At 44.2% G+C, this 20,507-nt stretch overlaps 1 protein-coding gene across 1 annotated transcript in view; it reads left to right on the top strand.

The window, feature by feature from the left end:
• The window catches only part of LOC139212137 (peroxidasin), a 45,052-nt gene extending 25,409 nt beyond the window's left edge, over positions 1-19,643 (top strand). The window contains exons 12-23 of the mRNA XM_070842609.1: positions 1,222-1,334; positions 1,687-1,843; positions 3,115-3,223; positions 5,527-5,684; positions 9,236-10,242; positions 10,424-10,920; positions 11,122-11,256; positions 11,608-11,816; positions 14,381-14,489; positions 14,773-14,905; positions 15,855-15,968; positions 16,874-19,643. Of these exons, the coding sequence (XP_070698710.1) occupies positions 1,222-1,334; positions 1,687-1,843; positions 3,115-3,223; positions 5,527-5,684; positions 9,236-10,242; positions 10,424-10,920; positions 11,122-11,256; positions 11,608-11,816; positions 14,381-14,489; positions 14,773-14,905; positions 15,855-15,968; positions 16,874-17,017 (2,885 nt within the window). The 3' untranslated portion in view covers positions 17,018-19,643. The remainder of the gene's footprint in view (positions 1-1,221; positions 1,335-1,686; positions 1,844-3,114; positions 3,224-5,526; positions 5,685-9,235; positions 10,243-10,423; positions 10,921-11,121; positions 11,257-11,607; positions 11,817-14,380; positions 14,490-14,772; positions 14,906-15,854; positions 15,969-16,873) is intronic.
• The last annotated feature ends 864 nt before the right edge of the window (positions 19,644-20,507 follow it).

The following is a 20,507-nucleotide window of genomic DNA, read 5'->3' as shown; positions in this document are numbered from 1 at the left end:
TTACTTAAATTACAGGCTTGGTGTAGCACAGGAAAGCATGGCAGTCTGTAATCCTGTGATGACACCATGTTTTTCCATGTAGTAATGGCTGTTAACATGGCTCAAAGTACACGTTGCATAATGGCCCCACACTTTTAAAGTGCTGTACAAGCCCACAACCAAGCTGGCAGTATGTGATGACTGTCTCATGCTAAGAACGCCGTGCAGAGGAACAGACAAAGTAATAGAAGAAAGTGAAACTAGCTGATTAACATGATGCGTTTTTTATTTTTTTTTACTTTGGATGTGTAGCAGCATGCTGGTAGTTCGGGATATATCTCAGTATCCCTGTATTGTTATTAGCAGGTTGTGTGTTGCTGTCTTCACATTCACACACTTCTGCGACGCAGTGTGATACTAACAACTCACTGCCTGCAGCTTTGACGCCGTGTATTGTACACAGCAGTGAAACCTGTGTTTTAGAAAGTTCAACTTTGATTTAAAGGTTGACACTTAATTAGTATCAGACTACTATGAAACTGCCTCCTCTTCCACTAAAACTTGTGGGACTTTCCCGTTGCCAGGTGGCTCACTACAGGCTGCTACATGGGAACCATAAAGGAATTTGACCATTGCGTGTGTGGGGGGCAAATATCCACCCTCTCGCACCAAAAAACCTCAGCTGTGGAAGGGTTTTATCATGAAACTCAGACAGTATGACACATTGAATCACTCTCTAACAATTACCCACACAGTGTGTGTGTGGGCATGTGATTCTCTCAAGGTGCAGCTAGTGATTGTTGACCTAGTCTAGTGGAAAACAGCTCTTTTCACTTTATGTGATTGACAGTGTGTGCACTTGTGTGTGCGTGGATCACAAACGTGTTAAAGTTTCTTGTTTAAAGACAAAAAAGGGTAAAAACTAGTGCAGGAATTTCAGCACAACTTTCAGCAATTGCTCATTTGCTCATTTGCATGAAGCAATGCATTATTTCCTTTTCCCCTCGGACTCCACCCTGACTTTAAACTGTTTAATGTTTCGCAGGCTCGTAATAGAGGAAAGAGTGAATGTGTGTATTCTCTGTGAGCATATGCAGGACAGTAAAATGTTCAAATGAGTCTCAGAGTGTTACGTCTGCTGTGATTGATTGCAAAATGCACTTTACATGTACAGCACTTTGAGCACTGGTGTATAATCATTAACACATGCGCATGTGTGTGTGTATGTTTTAACTCATTCAGTAACGCCTGTTTTCACAAATGCTCCAAGGGACCTGACGGTGGAGTCTGGCCAGGACGTCCAGATTCCCTGCAGCGCTCAAGGCCAGCCACAGCCTGTCCTCACCTGGAACAAGGTTAGATGATAAAGCTCCTGATGGCTGATTAAGGTGCCAGTCGCCTCATCACCACAGAGGTCATAAGGTTAGAAGTGCTGAAATAGTGGAAAGAGAAGCGGTGAAGAAGAGAGGGGGACTGGAGCCAGGAAACTGTGTTTGGTTTCTTTATTTGTCCTTTCGTGCAAATGATGACAACAGAGTTCCCCAGCTAATAATATGCTTCACAAACAGCTCAGTGTTTCAAACGTAACACGCCCCTTCTTTTAATCCTTGTCTTGCAATTTGGTACCCTCGTCCACATGCCAGCTCCCAGGGTCGTGACCTTTGCTCTGTGTCCCGCCCCCCCCCCCACACACACACTTTCTCCCAGGATGGTGTACAGGTGACAGAGAGCGGCAAGTTTCACATCAGCCCTGAGGGTTATCTGGAGGTGAAGGATGTGGGCACCGCTGATGGGGGGCGCTACGAGTGTGTGGCCCGCAATCCCATCGGCTACCAGGTTGCCAGCATGGTGCTTACTGTCACAGGTAAGACACGAAACCTGACGCTGTTTCTGCTCCCATTTCGCTTCATGGGTTTAGGGCCAGTGCGTCATGTTAGCGAGTGAGGATAAACATGTTCTTTATCACTCGTGCTGTAGCACAGTTGGTCACATGGGTGATAAAACTTTAGATGAACTGTGATGTTCTGTCATTTGTAAATCTGTTTTTGAATGAACAGAAAATGATGTGATACCGTGATGAAGCCCTTATGGTGAGTGATTATGAAAATATGTTCCGCGTACTGTGACCTGCATTGTACTTCAGTTAACTGCTGCATGCACAAGACACCAATTTGCTCACAGAATAAAAATACAGCAGTGGACTTCACGCTCAGTGTACAAAACACAGCACACTCCCTCCCTCCGTGCAGCACTAATGTGGCGAATCCATGTCAAAACCATTATCCTTGATGTCTCTGATTAAATATTTACAAGTCACAAAGAAGAGACAGTGAAGCAGGGGAGCTGGAAATGTATCTGCAAACTGTTAGACAGGTCATTTGCATAATGCTAAAGGGGCTCCAAGTCGCCATCAAGAGAGGTAATCTTTTGTGTGTTCAGTGTATATTGTCCCATTAGTTCACACTGGGAGTAAGAGGGCCTCTGTTGATCTTGTTCCCTCCAAGTAAGTCAATCAGTAATCTAGTCACACTCTGCTGCAATGCTATCAGATTCCTGTCAGCTCTTCCCTGTGTGTGTTGGTGTTTCCTGCTGAGATTGCTCAGGTCAGACCACAGCACTCTGCTGGTGAACCATAAACTGTATCAATTGCTCAGTTGTTGTTGGACTCTCTCAGCCCTTCACGTCACAACCTCGCTGTTTTCAATGGCACACTACGATGCGGGAGCGTGCCAGAACTGTGCTCACTCCAGCTTCAAGAGGGAGGCTGAAGTGCAGCACCTGAAGAGTCACTTACGCTATTCAGCTGGAAGGAAAGAGCACTTTTGGGCCTAAGCTTTGTCTTCTTAACCTCATGTATGTTAAAGCATATAATGCATAGGCACTGGGTTATGTAAATAGCATAAATACATTTATAAAAATGTAAACATACATCTGTACTGCTTATCCTTCATTAAATTAAATTTAATTTAATTAAATGACCGAGCCACAAAATGAGAAGGTAGAAAACATATTCTTTGTTGGTTATGTTGACCAAGCTCGCTATACTCCTCAATAAAGTTGCAGATCCGAATATATTGAATTCATGTAACCTGATTCACCTTGGTTCTAATCAGCCGGTCTGTCCCCCTGTGACAGTTCCTGCAGTCAGCAGAGAGGGGGACACCTTTGTGAGCACGTCCATAGAGCAGGCCATCCGGAACGTGGACAGTGCTATTGAATCAACAAGGAGACGTCTCTTTGATGGGTAAGATACGCACGCACACACACACACACACACACACACATACACACACACACAGAGTGACACTTAGGTCAAATAGAATTCAAATACCATCATGTGTAATCTTGTAATAGAATTGTAGTGCAAATTAAGACTCCATATTAGTCTGCCTTAAGAGGTCACTCATAAAATACCCAAATGACTTGGGCTTGTGATGTGTTGAGCACACAGTTTGGGGGGGGGGTGTAGTCACAGAATATGCAGAGGTTAGCACTCGCACCATCAGGTCATGTTTATGTGTCAGCCGTGCGTTGAAGGGCACCGTTTACCCAACAAAGCTCTTCCCTAAGACACTGGAGATTCCGATTTGCAATGTGTTGCTCATTCTCACCATTCAAGGTCTGCTGTACAGAGAAGGCCGTGTGCAGCCAGTGCTTAGTGCTTTTTAGGCTTACATTTACTAGACACTGAGTCTACAGCGTCATATATACTTGCATAACTCTATAAAACTCCATCCGTCATCATTATGCCATTAGTCCTTTTGCAGTTATACTAATTAGACTTTGTTGCCTTATACAGAGTCATTCCAGAGCTACATGCTCATGGGGCCTGACTTTTAATACAAATAGCCTTTTCTCACATCATCTTGGCGCATGACTTGAATGTTCTGAGCCTGAGTCAGAGCCTTCAGGGGAATGAGCGTGGCCATTCAGGAGGGCTGCTAATATTGCTGCAGTTCCATATTTCAGCGCACTGCAAGTTTTGCAGTTTTTAAATTCTCAGATCAAGAACGCTCCAATAAGAAACGGTCCGTTAGGGCGAGCTATCTTGACTGACAGTAGTCAAAATGCGTCACTGTTTGTACAAGCCTAGCCCTCTTTTAATTGAGGCATCAACGTAAATCAGTTTCAGGATGATAAAAGAACTAAATGTGTCCCGAAGTCTTTGTTCATTGCACCGTATGTCAGAGATGTAGGTGGTTTCAATATGGCTCAAATGTATTTCCATCATCTCGAATGAGGTGGTTCGCAGTTGTGTTTTTCTTGGCACGCACACACAAACACTTTGCCCACACAGGCATGCACAGTGCACAAACACACACACACATAGACACGCACGAAGAGGACAAATGCAAAAAAATGCAAATTGAGGTTAGGGGATTTCCGGCTCGCTTCAATGACGATAACAGATTAAGAGGGGCAGCCTCTTCCTTGGCTGATCGCACCAGGGTCTCTGAACGTGGTTTGGGAAAAGAACAAAAGAACAGAATGGCTTTGGAGAATGAGAGCGTGTCAGGAGAAAAGCTTGTAGCGCTCGCTGCTCTGATCACAAAGCACATTGGCTGCGCCGCTGCTGAGATTCAGTCGGACCTTGAGTTTGTTTGTTTATGGCAGCAGCTGTTCAGGATCCAAACAACAGGCGTCCGTAGAGCCAGCTTTTTCAAATTATCAAAACTAAATGTAATTAAGGCGGCAATGTTTCCCACACAAATATAATGGTGTAAATACAACTTTAATCAGTGGAGGCAGCTCTCCTGGCTTCACACTAATGTAAATGGTGTCGGCTGTAGGAGGCAGGAAAACCACAGAGAGAATTTACTTTAAAAAAAAAAAATGCTTTTCAAAGTATTGTGTGTGGATGATGATGATGATGACGTAGCATTATGATGTCGCTATGGGAGTGTTATTATTATAGAATAGTTATTAATATCATACATTTCATATGCTGCTCATAGAACATATCATAGAATATATGCCTAGGGAGTGTAAATGTTGTTGTACCACAAATCCAGCTATGTCAATTATTTACTTTCATTATTTGAATTACTTACTTAACCCATTAAGATGTGAAGGTGTTCATGTTTCACAAAAACCTTGGCTTGCATGTGCATTATGTCATAATCTAAATGTGCCTGCAGAATGAGACAGTTTTTCCTTTTTGTTTTTCATCTCGCACCTGTGGATCTGGCACGCCGCTTCATGGTTTGCCACACCCTTAAGTCCAACTCTGGCTGAGCTTTAAAGGCTGGACCCGAGAACATGTTTTAAAATAGCTCGAGGTAATAGTAAAACGGTCCAGTGCTCTTCAAGAGGGAGTGAAAGCAGGAACGCCGCACAGTTAGGCGCATAAACTCAGTGACGTGCTCATGACGGAGGTCCAAGTCGTGAGTGAACTGGCTAAGATGTTTGGGGCTTTTAATTGTTAGAACTCTCCGTTCGTTTTTCTCCATATATAATATCACATTCATTGTCCCTTCTCTTTCATCACTCTTTTATTCCTCCCCATGTCCCTTACACCCTATCTCTCTCTATCCCTCCTGCCTCCAGTCAGCCTCGTACCCCAGGAGAGTTACTAGCTCTTTTCCGGTATCCACGTGACCCCTACACAGTGGAGCAGGCGCGTGCCGGGGAGATCTTCGAGCAGACTCTCCTCCTCATACAGAGCCACGTCAACCAGGGTCTCATGGTTGACACCAACGGCACCGGTGAGGCTGATAACCAATAAACTGTGCTGCTACTAAAAAGGGTCCAACTAGGTCTGTCTGCAAAAAAGTCTGTTCTTGTTGTTATATGATTTTAATGGGAGGCATCAGTCCTGCTGTGTAGAATGTGGCTGTGTGCACCGACACACTAATGAAGCTTATCGTACACATCACAACGCAACAAGCAGGAAAGGTGAATCTTTATTTGTTTTGGAGCTGACAGTGGAGAGAGATGGGAACCATGGAGGGAAAGAGGGTTCGTGACTTGCAGGTCCCCAGCTGGAGTGGATGTGTCCTAGCCATCAGGCTACCAGGGCACATCAAGCAATGTTCTCTTTTTTTACATGAATCACTAAACTAAACCCTGCCCTCTGATTAAGATGCCGTAGATTATGTCTAATGAAATTCTCATGTTGGGTGTGAAGATTGACAGGTAAACCAGCCAGGTTGCTGTCTCGATTAGTTAAAAGTCAGTTCACACTTATCTCCCACTGCCATAGTGAGCCATTGTTTTCATCCATGCTTTTAGTAATTTGACTAAATTCCAATTCCATTATCACACGCTCAGTTTTCCGACAATATTGTCGAACAACTTGACGGCTCAAAGCAGTGACTTTAAAGTCTGTAGTCACATGATTTTTTTCCAAATTGTCGAACTCCATATTGAAGTTTTCTTTACATTGTGTGTGCTCGTGATAATTAGCACCACTTACACACTTAGACATAGTCAGTGACACATTATTATTTTGCACAAATCCAATTATTTTAATAATAATAACAACGAGCTGTTGTGCAGCTTTAACCTGCTTCCTTTAGTGTATCACTGACTACATACTAATACCGATACTGCGTCATCTCTAATAAGGAGAGTATCCGGTTCTTCCAGGCATCCTGCGTCTGTAGTTAAAGAAAGCCAAGTACTGTTGCTTCCTGTGAGGGTGTGAACAACCTCAGAGGGCCTATGGGAGTCTGCTCTCTGGTTTACAGGAGTTTCAGGGTGGAGCCTTTGGCACAAGGTTGCTATTTATTATGTCGTATTCATAGCACGGGGAATAACCACTGGAACTACTTAATGTTTGAGGAGGAAATGATGAATAGGTGTCCAAACATTTGAAAGAGTCTGACGTCATCAAGACAAAATGGATTTCATCCTGTTTTTTGTGGACTCAAGTTAAATGCTGAAATCACAAATCACTTCGCTGATGTTGAATCACGTTGTTTAGTCCGGCTGAGTTCAAAGATTCGTAGTCACCGACCGCGTCGTGTGTTCACCCTTTTCCTGAGTGATAGTTTAGCAATACATTACAGTTCTAATGCGCTTCAGTGCGTCAGTAAGTGAATGCGTCACAGTTCAAAGACTGCAGGCACAACAGTAAGTGATTTAGACTACCTTCAGCTCGGGTATAAATTTAGTCTGTTGTTGGTCCGAGCTGTTAGGTTCAGTTCGGTACAAAACTAGCCAATACAAGCGATCCGCAGGGTATAATTGACACAATATGCTTTAACATCCACTGAAGTAGTTGTGTTCACAGTTTCAAGACGTGTGTGACATGATCAAAACATAGGACGACGCTATAATGTTACCTATACACAGAAACACAGGGGCTGTAATTACTAAATGAGATCATTGATGAAAACTGAAATTCTTTTTACTTTGTCAGAGGAAACTTTTCTAGCTTTTATATTTATACAGAGGTAAAGATTTAGACATGACAAATTTGTACTCGGACGACATCACCTGGCCAGTGTTTACATCTACACTGCTCCCATCCTGTAAGATTTGAGTTAAGATTTAAAGAGGCTGAAGGCTAGGAAAGCTACAGTCAACACAAGGCAGTTACATCTCTGGGTCACACTAAACTTCATACAAGTCAATAAACATCAGCCTAATGCAGATATAGACGCATACCCGCGCTGTGTATATTTACTGGATGTCTATTAGTTTTGACAAATGTCGTTTCACCCATGACCCACAAGGCTCAGCAGGCACAGCTAACAGATGGATGAAAATGCCATTTTCTTGTTGAATATACATAATATTCCACTGAAGTCCCACTGTGGATTCAGTAAGAAGCTCCCATCCAGTTTCCTAAGCAAAGTCTCATGAAGCCAATGATTCAATTCCCAACCACTCCTTGAATTACCATGTTATTGTGAGTAACATTTGGCTGTGGATAGGCCCTCCATCTGTATGCCATTTTCTCTTAAGCATGACCCGAGGCGTAGAGAAGTAATCATGGAGCAGTTGACGAGGAGCCCGTAAACAGTTTTATTAGCCCCGTGTCACACCACACAACACTTAACCTTCGATCACTATTGAGCACAGAACAAATTGTAAGATGGATGGTATACAGATTGTCCTAATTATGCATGTGTGCGGTGAGACTGGGAGAGCATGGGTTGATTTGGATGTTTATATACATATACATATATATTTATATATATATATAAGCATCCGTCGTTGTTTGCATTCACACGTGCGTTCAAAAATCTCCAGCGGACAGAGGAAGAAAACTAGAGCCCCACGTGTTTGACTTTAGGGTGCTTTTACTCATACTAATTACTCATTGTAATGGCGGGTTAGATTTAACAGCCCAGAGGTCAAATTTGCTGGTTGCGAACAGTCTGTTTTGGGGTGTGATGTCTCACGTGACATTTTGCTTGAATCAAAGAACAAGAACAGAGTTAATGAAAAAAGAGAGGACCAATAGCGTGTAGATTAAGAGTTGCAGGTTATCAACAGGGAGACATTCAGGTGAAAGTTAATATTGGTGGAAAAGGAGAGGTGGGGAAAGAGAAATAGAGCTCTGTGAAATATGAACAAAGAGAGAGAGAGAGAGAGACAGTGTTTTCATTACTTATGCCAACAACCAAGTGTTCATTGTTGCACTGGCCCCAAACCAAGCCAACAGAAAGATTTCTGCCCGTCAGCAGAAACAAAAGTGCTGTTTTTATTGTATCTCTATCTCATCTGGGAGGGCAACACCACAGTTTCTCCATTCACCCCTGAATTCACACACATATATATTTATATATATATATATATATACACACAGACTCACACACACACACACTAATGTGTGTACTGAGAGCATTAGGGACACTGGTAGCAGGTGTGACGCCATTTAGACAGGAAGTCTCACCTACGCCTCATTGAGGTTGGCCGCACACACTTAACACTTGTTCTCATGCATAACCATAACACCACATCGACAGACACACATATACGCTGATATGCTGCACATTGGAGCCTTCAGAAAGGAGCTCTCACATATCAAAGCGAGTCAGGGCAGGTTAGTAGAATACTGCTACCTGTGGCCTCGGGACAGAAGGTTCTTTCCATTCTCCGAGCCAGTGACAGTGAAAAACTGTCTACAATAAAAATAGTTCACACATGTATGTGAATCATATTAAGAAGACAGTAGGTTACCGTACAGCCTAACTGATGGCTTTGGCGATGTTGTACTTCAAATACTTTCAAAGCAAATTTTTCAAAAATCTTCAGCTTTTTATCAGAACTCTTTGTGTGTTGACTTTATCTTGGTTTTCCACAGCATTTCGCTACAACGACCTGGTGTCCCCTCACTTTCTGGAGGTGATCGCCAACCTGTCCGGCTGCACAGCCCACCGTCGCTTCAACAACTGCTCTGACATTTGCTTTCACCAGAAGTACCGCAGCCATGATGGGACCTGCAACAATCTGCAGCACCCTATGTGGGGCGCCTCGCTCACGGCCTTCGAACGCCTCCTGAAGTCAGTTTACGATAACGGCTTTAACCTGCCGAGAGGTGCTACCGACCGACAGCATAATGGATACAGGTTGCCCCTGCCGAGGTTAGTGTCCACCACCATGATTGGAACAGAGACGATAACTCCTGACGAGCGCTACACTCACATGCTGATGCAGTGGGGTCAGTTCCTAGACCACGACTTGGACTCCACCGTGGCAGCCCTCAGCCAGTCACGGTTTTCTGACGGCCAACTGTGCACTCAGGTCTGCACCAATGACCCGCCATGCTTCCCAATCCAGTTCCCACCCAATGACCCTCGGCAGCTGCGAAGTGGTGCCCGCTGCATGTTCTTTGTCCGATCCAGCCCCGTGTGTGGCAGTGGGATGACTTCTCTTCTCATGAACAGTGTTTATCCAAGAGAGCAAATCAACCAGTTGACCTCTTACATCGATGCTTCAAACGTCTACGGCAGCTCACGACATGAATCTGAGGAAATCCGCGATTTGGCCAGCCAGAGAGGCCTTCTCCGGCAAGGTATCATCCAGAGAACGGGGAAGCCGCTTCTGCCGTTTGCTACCGGACCACCCACTGAGTGCATGAGGGATGAAAATGAAAGTCCGATTCCATGTTTCTTAGCCGGAGATCACCGTGCCAATGAGCAGCTTGGTCTGACCGCCATGCACACGGTGTGGTTCAGGGAGCACAACCGCATAGCTACAGAGCTACTGAGACTGAACCCCCACTGGGACGGGGACACCATCTACCACGAGGCCAGGAAGATAGTGGGGGCCCAGATGCAGCACATCACCTACAGTCACTGGTTACCAAAGGTAACAGCTGTCAGCCAGAGTCTGATGTTCCTCCTTTTATGATGCTAGTTCTTTCTGCTTCTCTAATTATTTCCATGGTGAAAACAAAAAGGAAGGTACTCATCAATAGTGATGCTATGTAAACAATTATAAAGGTCACGATAAGAGGAAAGACTTTTACATTCCTGTTCTTATCTCCTAGATCCTGGGTGAGGCAGGCATGAAGATGATGGGGCCATACAATGGTTACAACCCCAATGTCAACTCCGCCATCGTCAGTGCTTTCGCCACCGCTGCTTTCCGCTTCGGGCACACACTCATCAACCCAATACTGTACAGGTTAGATGAGGACTTCCAACCTATCCCCCAGGGACACATCTCTCTGCACCGTGCCTTCTTCTCACCATTCCGCATTGTGAACGAGGGGGGCATAGACCCGCTTCTCCGCGGGCTCTTTGGCGTCGCTGGTAAAATGCGGGTCTCCACGCAGCTGCTGAACACGGAGCTGACGGAGAGGCTGTTCTCCATGGCCCACGCTGTGGCTTTGGACTTAGCAGCCATGAACATACAGAGAGGAAGGGACCACGGCATCCCCCCGTACAATGACTACAGGACCTTCTGTAACCTGACCTCGGCTCAGACCTTTGATGATTTGAGGAATGAAATTAAGAATCCTAATGTCAGAGAGAAACTTCAGAGGTAATTATACACATGATTATTCATTTTTTATCATTCATTTTAACTTGGATTGAGAGCAGTATGCCAGAAATGTAACCAGGTAATCTGGGGGCTGACAGTTCAAAGAAAGGGCGGTCAAGGTTCTTGTCATCATTTTGAGAAAAAGAATGTTATTCTGCATTGAAATATATTTACACAGTTTAATGTCCTTAAATGTGGCAGGCTGTATGGCACTCCTCTGAATATCGACCTGTTCCCTGCACTGATGGCTGAAGACCTGGTCCCCGGCAGTAGATTGGGGCCCACCCTCATGTGTTTGCTGGCAACCCAATTCAGACGCCTGCGTGATGGAGACAGGTACAGTAAGATCACAACACGTCTCACCGTACCGTTCACAAACCAAACCTCAAAGCAAGACAAAGAATGCCTCCAGGTCACGCATCCAGTCACTGTTATGGGTACTGCTTGGCTTCTTTTTCAGACACTAGGTACTGAGGTCAGGCCCATTGTATGTTATAGGCAAGATGATAAGGCATGATGATGACTAAAGGTTAATTTTGTGAGCAAATCAGTCAGAAGTATGAATAAATGTTACATTTTATTGAGCTGAACCTCTTAAATAAGTCCAACAGAATCCCCTGAGCATGGTACCTCTGGTAGAAAACCAAACTGTCAGTCACGTTCCTCTCTTCTGCCTGTCTCGTTCAGGTTCTGGTATGAAAACCCAGGCGTGTTCACCCCTGCCCAGCTGACCCAGTTGAAGCAGGCCTCTCTGACCCGGGTGCTGTGCGACAACGGGGACAACATCACACGCATCCAGCAGGATGTCTTCAACGTGGCCCAGCTGCCCCATGGCTACGGCAGCTGCGACGACATTCCTCAGATTGACCTGCGCATGTGGCAGGACTGCTGTGAAGGTAGGGGCAAATGGAGGGGATGGGTGGGCCACAAATCCTAGGGTTTAGAACTAGGAGATGTTGACTTAGTTAAGTTGTTCTCATCGTGTTGCTTTATGTTCTTTGAATACTTGGTTCATTGAATCAAACAAGAAACAGCGTAATACGACACCGCTATCCGAAGCCTCAAAAGTGATCATGATTCAATTGGTGTCAAAAAATGAACACGACAAGCTCGACAAAGATGGAATTCATCGATGGAGCCAGTTTTAGTTTATTTGATTTTATGTAAGCTTCAGTTTCAAAAATAACTTCATGGCAGCTAATTTACACAAATTAGCTGCAAATCGGTCACACATGCTATAAAAGATCTGCAGGCTCTGTTTTCCATATGTGATGCATTCTGAAAACACAGTTACGCAGAGAACCATCAGTCTCTCACAGTCACATCTTTAAAAGCATACACTTTTTTTTTTTTATTAAAAGAACGCTTAGTTTGGCAGCCCAGGAAGTTGCCTAGACGTCTCAGTCACTGAAGGCGCTCCATCATCAGAGCTGTTTTGTAAAATCAAAGCCCTACAATGTTTGTTTTCTTTGTTTTCACCTTGATAACGTCTTCCTCAAGGCGGCCTGGCTTCACAACAATCACCTGTGATACGTTGCAATTTAGAACACGTCCTTCGGTTGTTCTTTCACTGCAGTTTACTTGACAGCACTTGCATCTCTACGGCTCTGTGAGTGTGTGTGTGTGTGTGTGTGAAACTTTGAGGAGGGGATGAAATGGGGAAGACTGGAAGAACAAACATTGTTTCAGGCTTCAGCACCTCATCATGAAACGAGGTTTGACAGTAGGGAAACAACGTGCGGGATGCTTTCTCTGTGCTTTCAGGAGATGTCCGGTGTTGATTTTGTATCGGTGTAAAAAAAGTTTGAAAGTCAAATGCCGTGATCACCACTTGAGTGACATAGCCAAGGTTGTACTTTTCACAAAGTGCTCCTACTGTTTGTAAGGGGGAGAGATGACATTTGGAATTAAGTCCTGGGATGTTTAAAGATTCCACCCGTTGGTGTAGCTGACGAAGAAAAAAAAAGATGAATGAAGGGAAAAACCACTGCTGCTGTAATAAGCAGGCATCTGGGTTTATAGTGATTGTTTGACTGGTATCATTTATTAATGAGGTCTGATCACTTTTGAAATGAGACAGAGTGCAACAGACAATACAAGGAATTAAATTGATGTAACTTTAGGGAGTTGTGCAATGATTTTTTTTTAGAATATGACTTGAAATGATTGTTTTCTACCTTTGCACACAGAATAAGATTGATTTCTTAAACTTATCATGAAAGTTTTTCAGGTTTCAAAAAGTGCTCCAGTATCTTCTGGGTTGTTAATGGACAGTGATGTGCTGTTGCCCACTGTAAAACATACAGCACAGCTACAGCCGCCTCACTTTTCTCCCCATTTAGTCACTAATGAAGTGATGCAAGAAGTGAAAAAGAGCACACAGATGTCATGGCTGCGTGTGCGCTCCAGAGTCTCCCCATAAACAGCTATGCCAAATACAGTATGTGGAATAACTAACTAAATTCATTGTCTGGATAACAAGCTACAGTCTACGAGGAAGTAGAAAAATAAAATCAATGAGCAACACATTAATTGTTCTCCTTTCATCCCACGTTCTGACCCCACCGTTCGCCTCTCCTTGACAAAATGCACAAGTACAATGTACAAACCTACAAGAACTAAGCTAATAAACCGAAACAAGCGCCTTAACTCCTCCTTCCTCTTGCCCTCTTGTTTCTGGCAGGACGTTCTGTCTGTCATTAAAGCTGCAGCCAGATTCACAGTAGTGTTTGGCTCAATTAAGAGAAAGAACACCACCGAGAACTCAGACGTGCTCATCCGTGCCTGTCAGCTTGAGGTAGGACGTCTCGTTGTGTTTAGATAGTCTCTGTCTTCTGCAGACTGCTGTCGGGTAAATCAAAGGCACTCTGAGGCTGAGCAGACGGCTTTATGCTTTCTCGGATAAAGAGAAGCACTCGTGATTGCGAGGCCTGGTCCCATTCATCCGTCCCGTGTCAGTTTTATTATGGACCGTCTCTTCATGCTATTTGCCGATGCTCAGCACGCCCCCAGGTGCGCGCTGGGATACGAGCGGGGCTCTGCGTTTGTGTGAGCGCGTCTGTCTGTTCTTCTTCTTTGATGTGGGTACAGTGATGGCAGCGTGAGAGTGAGGCACGGTAACACAATGAGCCTCAGTCTTGGAGCAGCACTTTGAAGCGAAAAGAAAGTGGCATCAGCAATCATGGTTTCCTGTTTCATGTATGCATGCACGCACGTGCGTGGGTGGGTGTTTGCTTGGGTTTCTGATGTGTGCTTAAAGGGAAGAGACTCAACTTTCACATTCACACTTTCCTCATTCTTTGTTCTTAATTGCCGCTATTTTATCGTAATGAACGAGATAACTTCGTCATAAAAAACCACGCATTACAGCAACAAAGATTTCTCTCCCTGGCACCGTCGGTGATTGTTTTAGCCTCGGCTAGTGAACCACAGTGTGTTGTTTTGTGTTTGATCCCAACAGACTGCAGAACCAAGGGTCAGTTCAACGCTCTGTCGTACCATTTTAGAGGACGCAGGTCAGCCGAACACAGCTACCAGGAGGACAGACCTGCTAACGGCATCCAGGAGAGGTGACGCAGCATGAAAACATCAGTACTGAATGTTTGAATTAAGGATGCTTAGAAAGAAAGCTGTCAATGTCGTATACTATAATGTCACCGAGAGCTCCTCTGGCTGCTCGCTTTTCTCCGTCTGACATTAACAGCTGTAAATTCAAGTTTCGAGAAAGCATTTAGAAACTCTAAATAGTGCACGACAGTGTGGACAGTGTGGTGTATTTACTCTGTGTAGCCTCAGGGAGACTTTAAAGAGCTGATTGGTGATCATTTTATGTTTGTACATTTGTCTTTGCAGCCCAGTGGAGGAAGCTGCAGAAAGTCTCGTGAATGTCACCGCGACCTCCAAAAAAAAGACTGAACCCTCGATCAGCGACTTCCAGGACTTTGTGTCCGACATGCAGAAGACGATCACAAGTTTGCGAAAGCAGGCGAGTGTCTGCTCCCACAGGGGGAGAGGGTTCTTCTCCGTAGTTAGCAGTGGCCTCGCCTTCCTCCTCTGGTCGATGTTTTTCTGCCACTGATTTGTTGGTCATCTTCGCGCAGGTTCATGTCTGCCGAGCTGGCGCCTGAAACGGCTCGTGCTGTCACTGTCACGCTTTCTTTGTGTGTCTGTAAGGGTTGATAAATGGTGTAAACCAGCTGCTCATTGTCGGGAGAACGAGACATCAGAACTGTGTGCGAACTGCGAGTGAATACATTATTCTCACTATTCACTATTGTTGTCTTCTCTCCGCTTTGTTGTCAACGCTCTCCTTCACATGCTAAGCATATTTAGCTTGCTACGAAGTCATGAGGCGCTTGATATATTGAAACATGTTAATAATAGCGCCACTATGTGGCCATTTCCAAAGTGTTGATGTCTAATTATTTCACACTCTTCCACTCCTACATACTCTGTTAGAAATAAGCCTCATTTTCTCACATGTTCATATTTAGGAGTTTGTCGCTCATATTCAGCTTTATTGATATCTCTTATGGTTCGTTAAATATTATCAATCAATCCAAGACCAATTAAGGATTCAAGAATCCCCACATGAGCAGCATCAGGTATCATATTCATTATTAGATAGTTTTACAGGGCTGTCTATGGGGCCATACAGACATGTTTCCCACAGACATGTAGAGACCAGGACCATTTTTTCCATCCCAGTACTGATTCCGATACTAAAAAGATTTTGCAGTTTCAAGAGCATGACACAGTTCAGCATGCCAGTGTCTTTCACTTGATGGCGTTGTGCTCAAGCACATCCTCAAGTACACGTTGCTCGTGTTTCATCGAACTCGTTTGCAAAGGAGACGGACAACGTGGCCGTTTTCAATGTAAGCTGGAGCAGCCACTTCTCGGAGTAAATTATTCATCTCCGTGTCTCTTTGCAGATTAAAAGACTCGAGGCCCGTCTGAGCAAGACCGACTGCACCGACAGCGCCGGACGTGAGCGAACAGATGGAGAGCGGTGGAAAAAGGACTCCTGCACCATATGTGAATGCAGAGTACGTTCAGCATATAAATCAACATGCAGAGCAAATGCTTTATGGGCCACACAAAATTCACGCACACGGTGTTCAGACCTTTCTCACACTCTGAGGAGCTGATCGTGGTTTAGTACCTCACCGAGGAACCACCAGAACCATTTCTCTGTGAGCAGCCTGTCCAGTTTAAATGCCCCAGTTTCTCTCTGTCTGCCACTCTTGCCAGTGCTTCACCTCCTCCAGCTCCTCTTGGCATTACCCCCTCCTGGCACTATGTCTCCCCACAGCGCCGTCCATTTTCCTGCATTTCATTCTTTATCTCTGACACTTTTTCGGAGCCAACTGCTGGCGGACGTGATGGCTGCTCCGTGCCAAACCTGGCCTCTTTGTTAGTCCTCTCTTTCCATCCCACCTACTTTTTTTTTTTTTTGTTGTCAACTTTCCCACTCAGAGTTTATTTTGCTTAACACATCTGATAACACACCTGTCAGTGAATTTCTCTTTCCCATTGGTTTGCCCAAAACTATCTCTTTCCACCCTCCACACCTCCCTGTTCGGTAATTAAATTTGGCAGACAGAAGCATAGTGAGAAGGACAGTCTGGGAAAGAACAGTTTGGTCCAACACATCATGTTGTTGCTCCAAAACAAAGTGCTTCATTGTTCAGCTCAGCCAGTCATTAAGCACCTTACCAGAGGCTTGTAACGGGCAAAATGCTTCAAAATAGTTCAGTACCTGCAAAAAAAACAGAGCCTACAAAATCATTTACATATTCTATATTCATATCTGAAGTATTTCTTCATTTCCTGAACATGTGCATGAGTTTGAGCTGTGTCTTTGTTTGTGTCATCGAGCAGTGTACAGTCTAATCCAATAAGGTAACTGAGTTGCCCCTTGCTTTGTGCTTTGCCCCCTCCCCCCCTCCAGGATGCCCAGGTGACGTGCTTCGTGGAGTCTTGCCCGCCAGCAGAGTGCAAACGGCCCGTCAAACTAAGAGGGGCCTGCTGCCCGGTGTGCATCGAACACACAGATGTTGAGAAGCGGCAAAAAGCAGACACTCGCCATGAATAACCCTCAGGACCCCCCCCCCCCCTCACACACACAAAACCCAGTCTAATGGCTTAAAGTCATACGCTCACACACAGACATCCAGAGAGAGACGATGAGACTCTGAAGGTGCGCTCATCCACAGCCACCAATAGCCTCAATAGACCCAATAGCCTCAGTTCTTCTTTTTTTTGTTTCATTTTGTATTCTCTTGCATTGATCAGGGGAGGGGGGTGATTTTCGTCTCTTTTTGGATCGTTGCCCCCTCCAGGGCCAGCAGCCTGAGGCTCAGTTTGAAATCCTCTGGCAAGCAGCCAGCGATCACTAAATGGATTTATTTCTGAACCAATGGGTGGATGAATGGATGAATAGGTGGATTGTAAACAAGAGGGACGACCTCCTCTCCTTGCTCGGAGTCCACTGAGGCTTCTGAAGTGTAACAAACAGCCACTGTGTTTGCTCTCCTGCGACTAACACTTGGTGACAAAACGCAGGGCCATTTGCCGTCGACAAGCAGGAAAGGGAAGTAGATTGAAAGGCGGCAGCCATTTTGTTGTCTCACAAAAGTTTCTCAGGTTAGAGATGCCGAAAACTGGTGCTATCCCCCCCCCCTTTTTTTTATTAATGAATTAATCACTAAATACAAACCTTCAAAGTATTGTCTTTTGTATGCAAAGCAACCTATATACACTCAGTATATGCCTTTTATGATAAATCACAATTGAGAGGTTTTATTCAAACTAAAAGACTTTCTATGAATAGATTTACTTCATCTTTTAATCCGAGGTGCTTTATATCATGTTATGAATATGTCTTTTTTTTTTTTTTTCCTCCCTTTTTTGTATAAAAATGCTTACATATGAAGATAATGTGAAGCCCTACAAAATGTTTGTAATGCAAAAGAGATGTCTACTGATTACTGCTCCTCTATCCATGGACAACTTGTTAGTTAACTTACGTCTTGTCTCTGCTGGCCTGTCCTGAACTTGAGTGAGGTGGAGCCCACGTCGTGCTCCCCATTACAGGACACTCAAACCAGCTCTTGCACTGTTGTGCTCCTTTCCAAGTTTCATTTTGCTTTCAGAAAGCAGTGAAAGAATATCAATTTTTACCACTGTAATGTTGTGAACTTTGTCCCAGTATTTTTCTTCAATCTTGTAAAGCCAAATGTATGATTTAGTAACATCTAAAATGACATAAATAGCATGTGTGTATCTATGGAACTATGTATGAATGTTGAAATAAGGTCAGGATTTAGCCTTTCGGTACTGCTAGCTCTACCACAGCAGTATTCTCCTTCTGGCCTGCTCACAGATGTATAGTCTCGAGTCCACAGACTACATACGATTGAAGGACTGTTGTCGGAACTGTTCTTCTCTGCTGTTGTGGGCCCACAGCTCTCCAGCTTCAGTTTAGACAGGGACACGCTTGCATGCATTCCTTTGTCAAGCATCCGCTCTGACCCCACCTTTTCCCTCTTTAAGTTTTTGCTCGTGTGTGTACAGTGTTAGGATATTTCCCCCTATGGGGACCATCTTCGGTGTTGATATAGGTTAGGAATGCCTCCCTACTCGTTTCTTGGCCATGTTAAGGATTTTTAGACTTCGGTGACGTCTTTCAGCAGAGCATGTGTGGAGCGCAGGCTTCTCTAGCCCTCTGACCCTCATTCCGCTGTAATGGAAGCCATATGAGAGGGTAAGCAAGGGTGATGTTGGGGGAGGGGTGCTTATGATTGGGATACAGTGTCAATCAAAACAAGTGTCCACCATCATGCTATTGTGGGACAGATTTATTTCTCTGACTCCTGTCAGCTGGCCTTACACATGTTACTGTACATAGACAAGTGCCACTCATTGGAGCCCATGCACTGGCTTACTAAGAGTAACTTAAGTCATGTTTTTGTTTTCCTGTTTTGCTTTGTTCCTAATTATGGTGAAGCAGCTGCAGCTGCCCTGTTCCTTTCCATTGTTTTCTTTATGTGGTAACGTCCTGAATAAGCATCTGTCACTAAACAGAAATAATACTCTCCGGAATGTTCCGTTCAGGATTCCAGATGGATTACAGGGCTGGCAGTCGCACTGGTAAATTGGTATCATATCATATGTTTAAATATACTGGACAGATATGTACGTCTAATTGTGTGTTTACAGTTGTGTATTTTTCTCTCCATTTCAGTTTTGTGGCTCCTCCAACAACACCTGTATGTACACATCATATTAATGTGCTTCAATGTGTCTGTTTTACTGAATTTAGCATTTGTGACATATTTTCATAAACCCTGTGTATGAATGAGCATGTGTGTGTCTCCTTCTCGTTAACAGGCTAAATGGCGTTTTGGCAAGTATCCCAAAGTTTGGCTGTCAAAGCACTGTGAGCTTTCTTCGTTACCCGTCTTCACACTCGTATAGCTGTCGTATTCGATTTGTTTTTCTTTTCTTTTTTTCATCATAGATCCCTCTTTTTATATCTCCCCCCCCCCAAAAAGTGTCAATGGAATGCACTGCTCTGCAAGACTGAACATGCTTTACCTACACTGTCCCTTAACTAGCGGTCAATGTGGATATAATAGTACCTATCATGACATTTGTATTGTACGTTTGCCAAAGAATGGTTTGCACTGTAATGTATGCCTCTCGACAGTAATAATAAATAAGACACATTTGAATTACAGTCACGCATGTTGGTGCCTGTTCTTTTTCAGCTCCCGTGCTTGGCGGTACTACTGAACAACAGATGAGATCAATCTTAAACACGTGACCTGTCATCACTTCCTTGATGCTCAGACATTTGGGGATTTTATTTTTGCTTATAACTAAACTTTTTGCTATGAGAATAGTCCTGTACTTTTGTTCCTGCACACCCTCGGGAGCCTAAAGCACCTTTTGATATTTGCTTTTGTAGACTTTCATACTTCCTAACTTCAGATTCTCTTTTTAGCACTGCTAAGGCATGGCTCTAGGGAGGCCACTGTTGGTGTGCGGGGTATTCTACCACTTCGGTCCAGACTGAAATATCTCACCAACTGTTGGATGGATTGCCAGGAAATTATGTACAGATATTCAACACAGACATTGGTGATCCCCTGACTTTTTATAGCGCCACCGCCAGTTCAAGACTTTAACTTCTCCTGTGAAATATCTCAACTAAATATCTCTACATGGATTTCCACAAAATGTTGTGCAGACGATCGTGATTTAATCTATTTGACTTTGGTGAAGACCTTTATCTTTGTGCCACCGTTAAGTTGGCGTTTTTGGAATTTGGTCCAGACATCCATGTTACCCTCATCACAAATAGCAATAACTTTATGATCCATTAACCTTTCCTTAGGCATCATCATCATCAGGTCAAACATCCATATTGTTGCATACTTGATTGAGGACCAAATACCTGAAAAACTAATGGCAGCTGTACTTAATGCTGACATGCCAACACTAAACATTATACCTGACAAACATGTTAGCATGCTGATATTAGCGTTTAGTTTGAAGCACAGCTGTGCTCAAGTACAGCT

Source organism: Pempheris klunzingeri, chromosome 13, assembly GCF_042242105.1.
Source record: "Pempheris klunzingeri isolate RE-2024b chromosome 13, fPemKlu1.hap1, whole genome shotgun sequence".
In the NCBI taxonomy this organism is placed as follows: domain Eukaryota; kingdom Metazoa; phylum Chordata; class Actinopteri; order Acropomatiformes; family Pempheridae; genus Pempheris; species Pempheris klunzingeri.
Note: the sequence above shows the minus strand (reverse complement) of the source record. Positions and strands in the feature narration are given on the sequence as shown.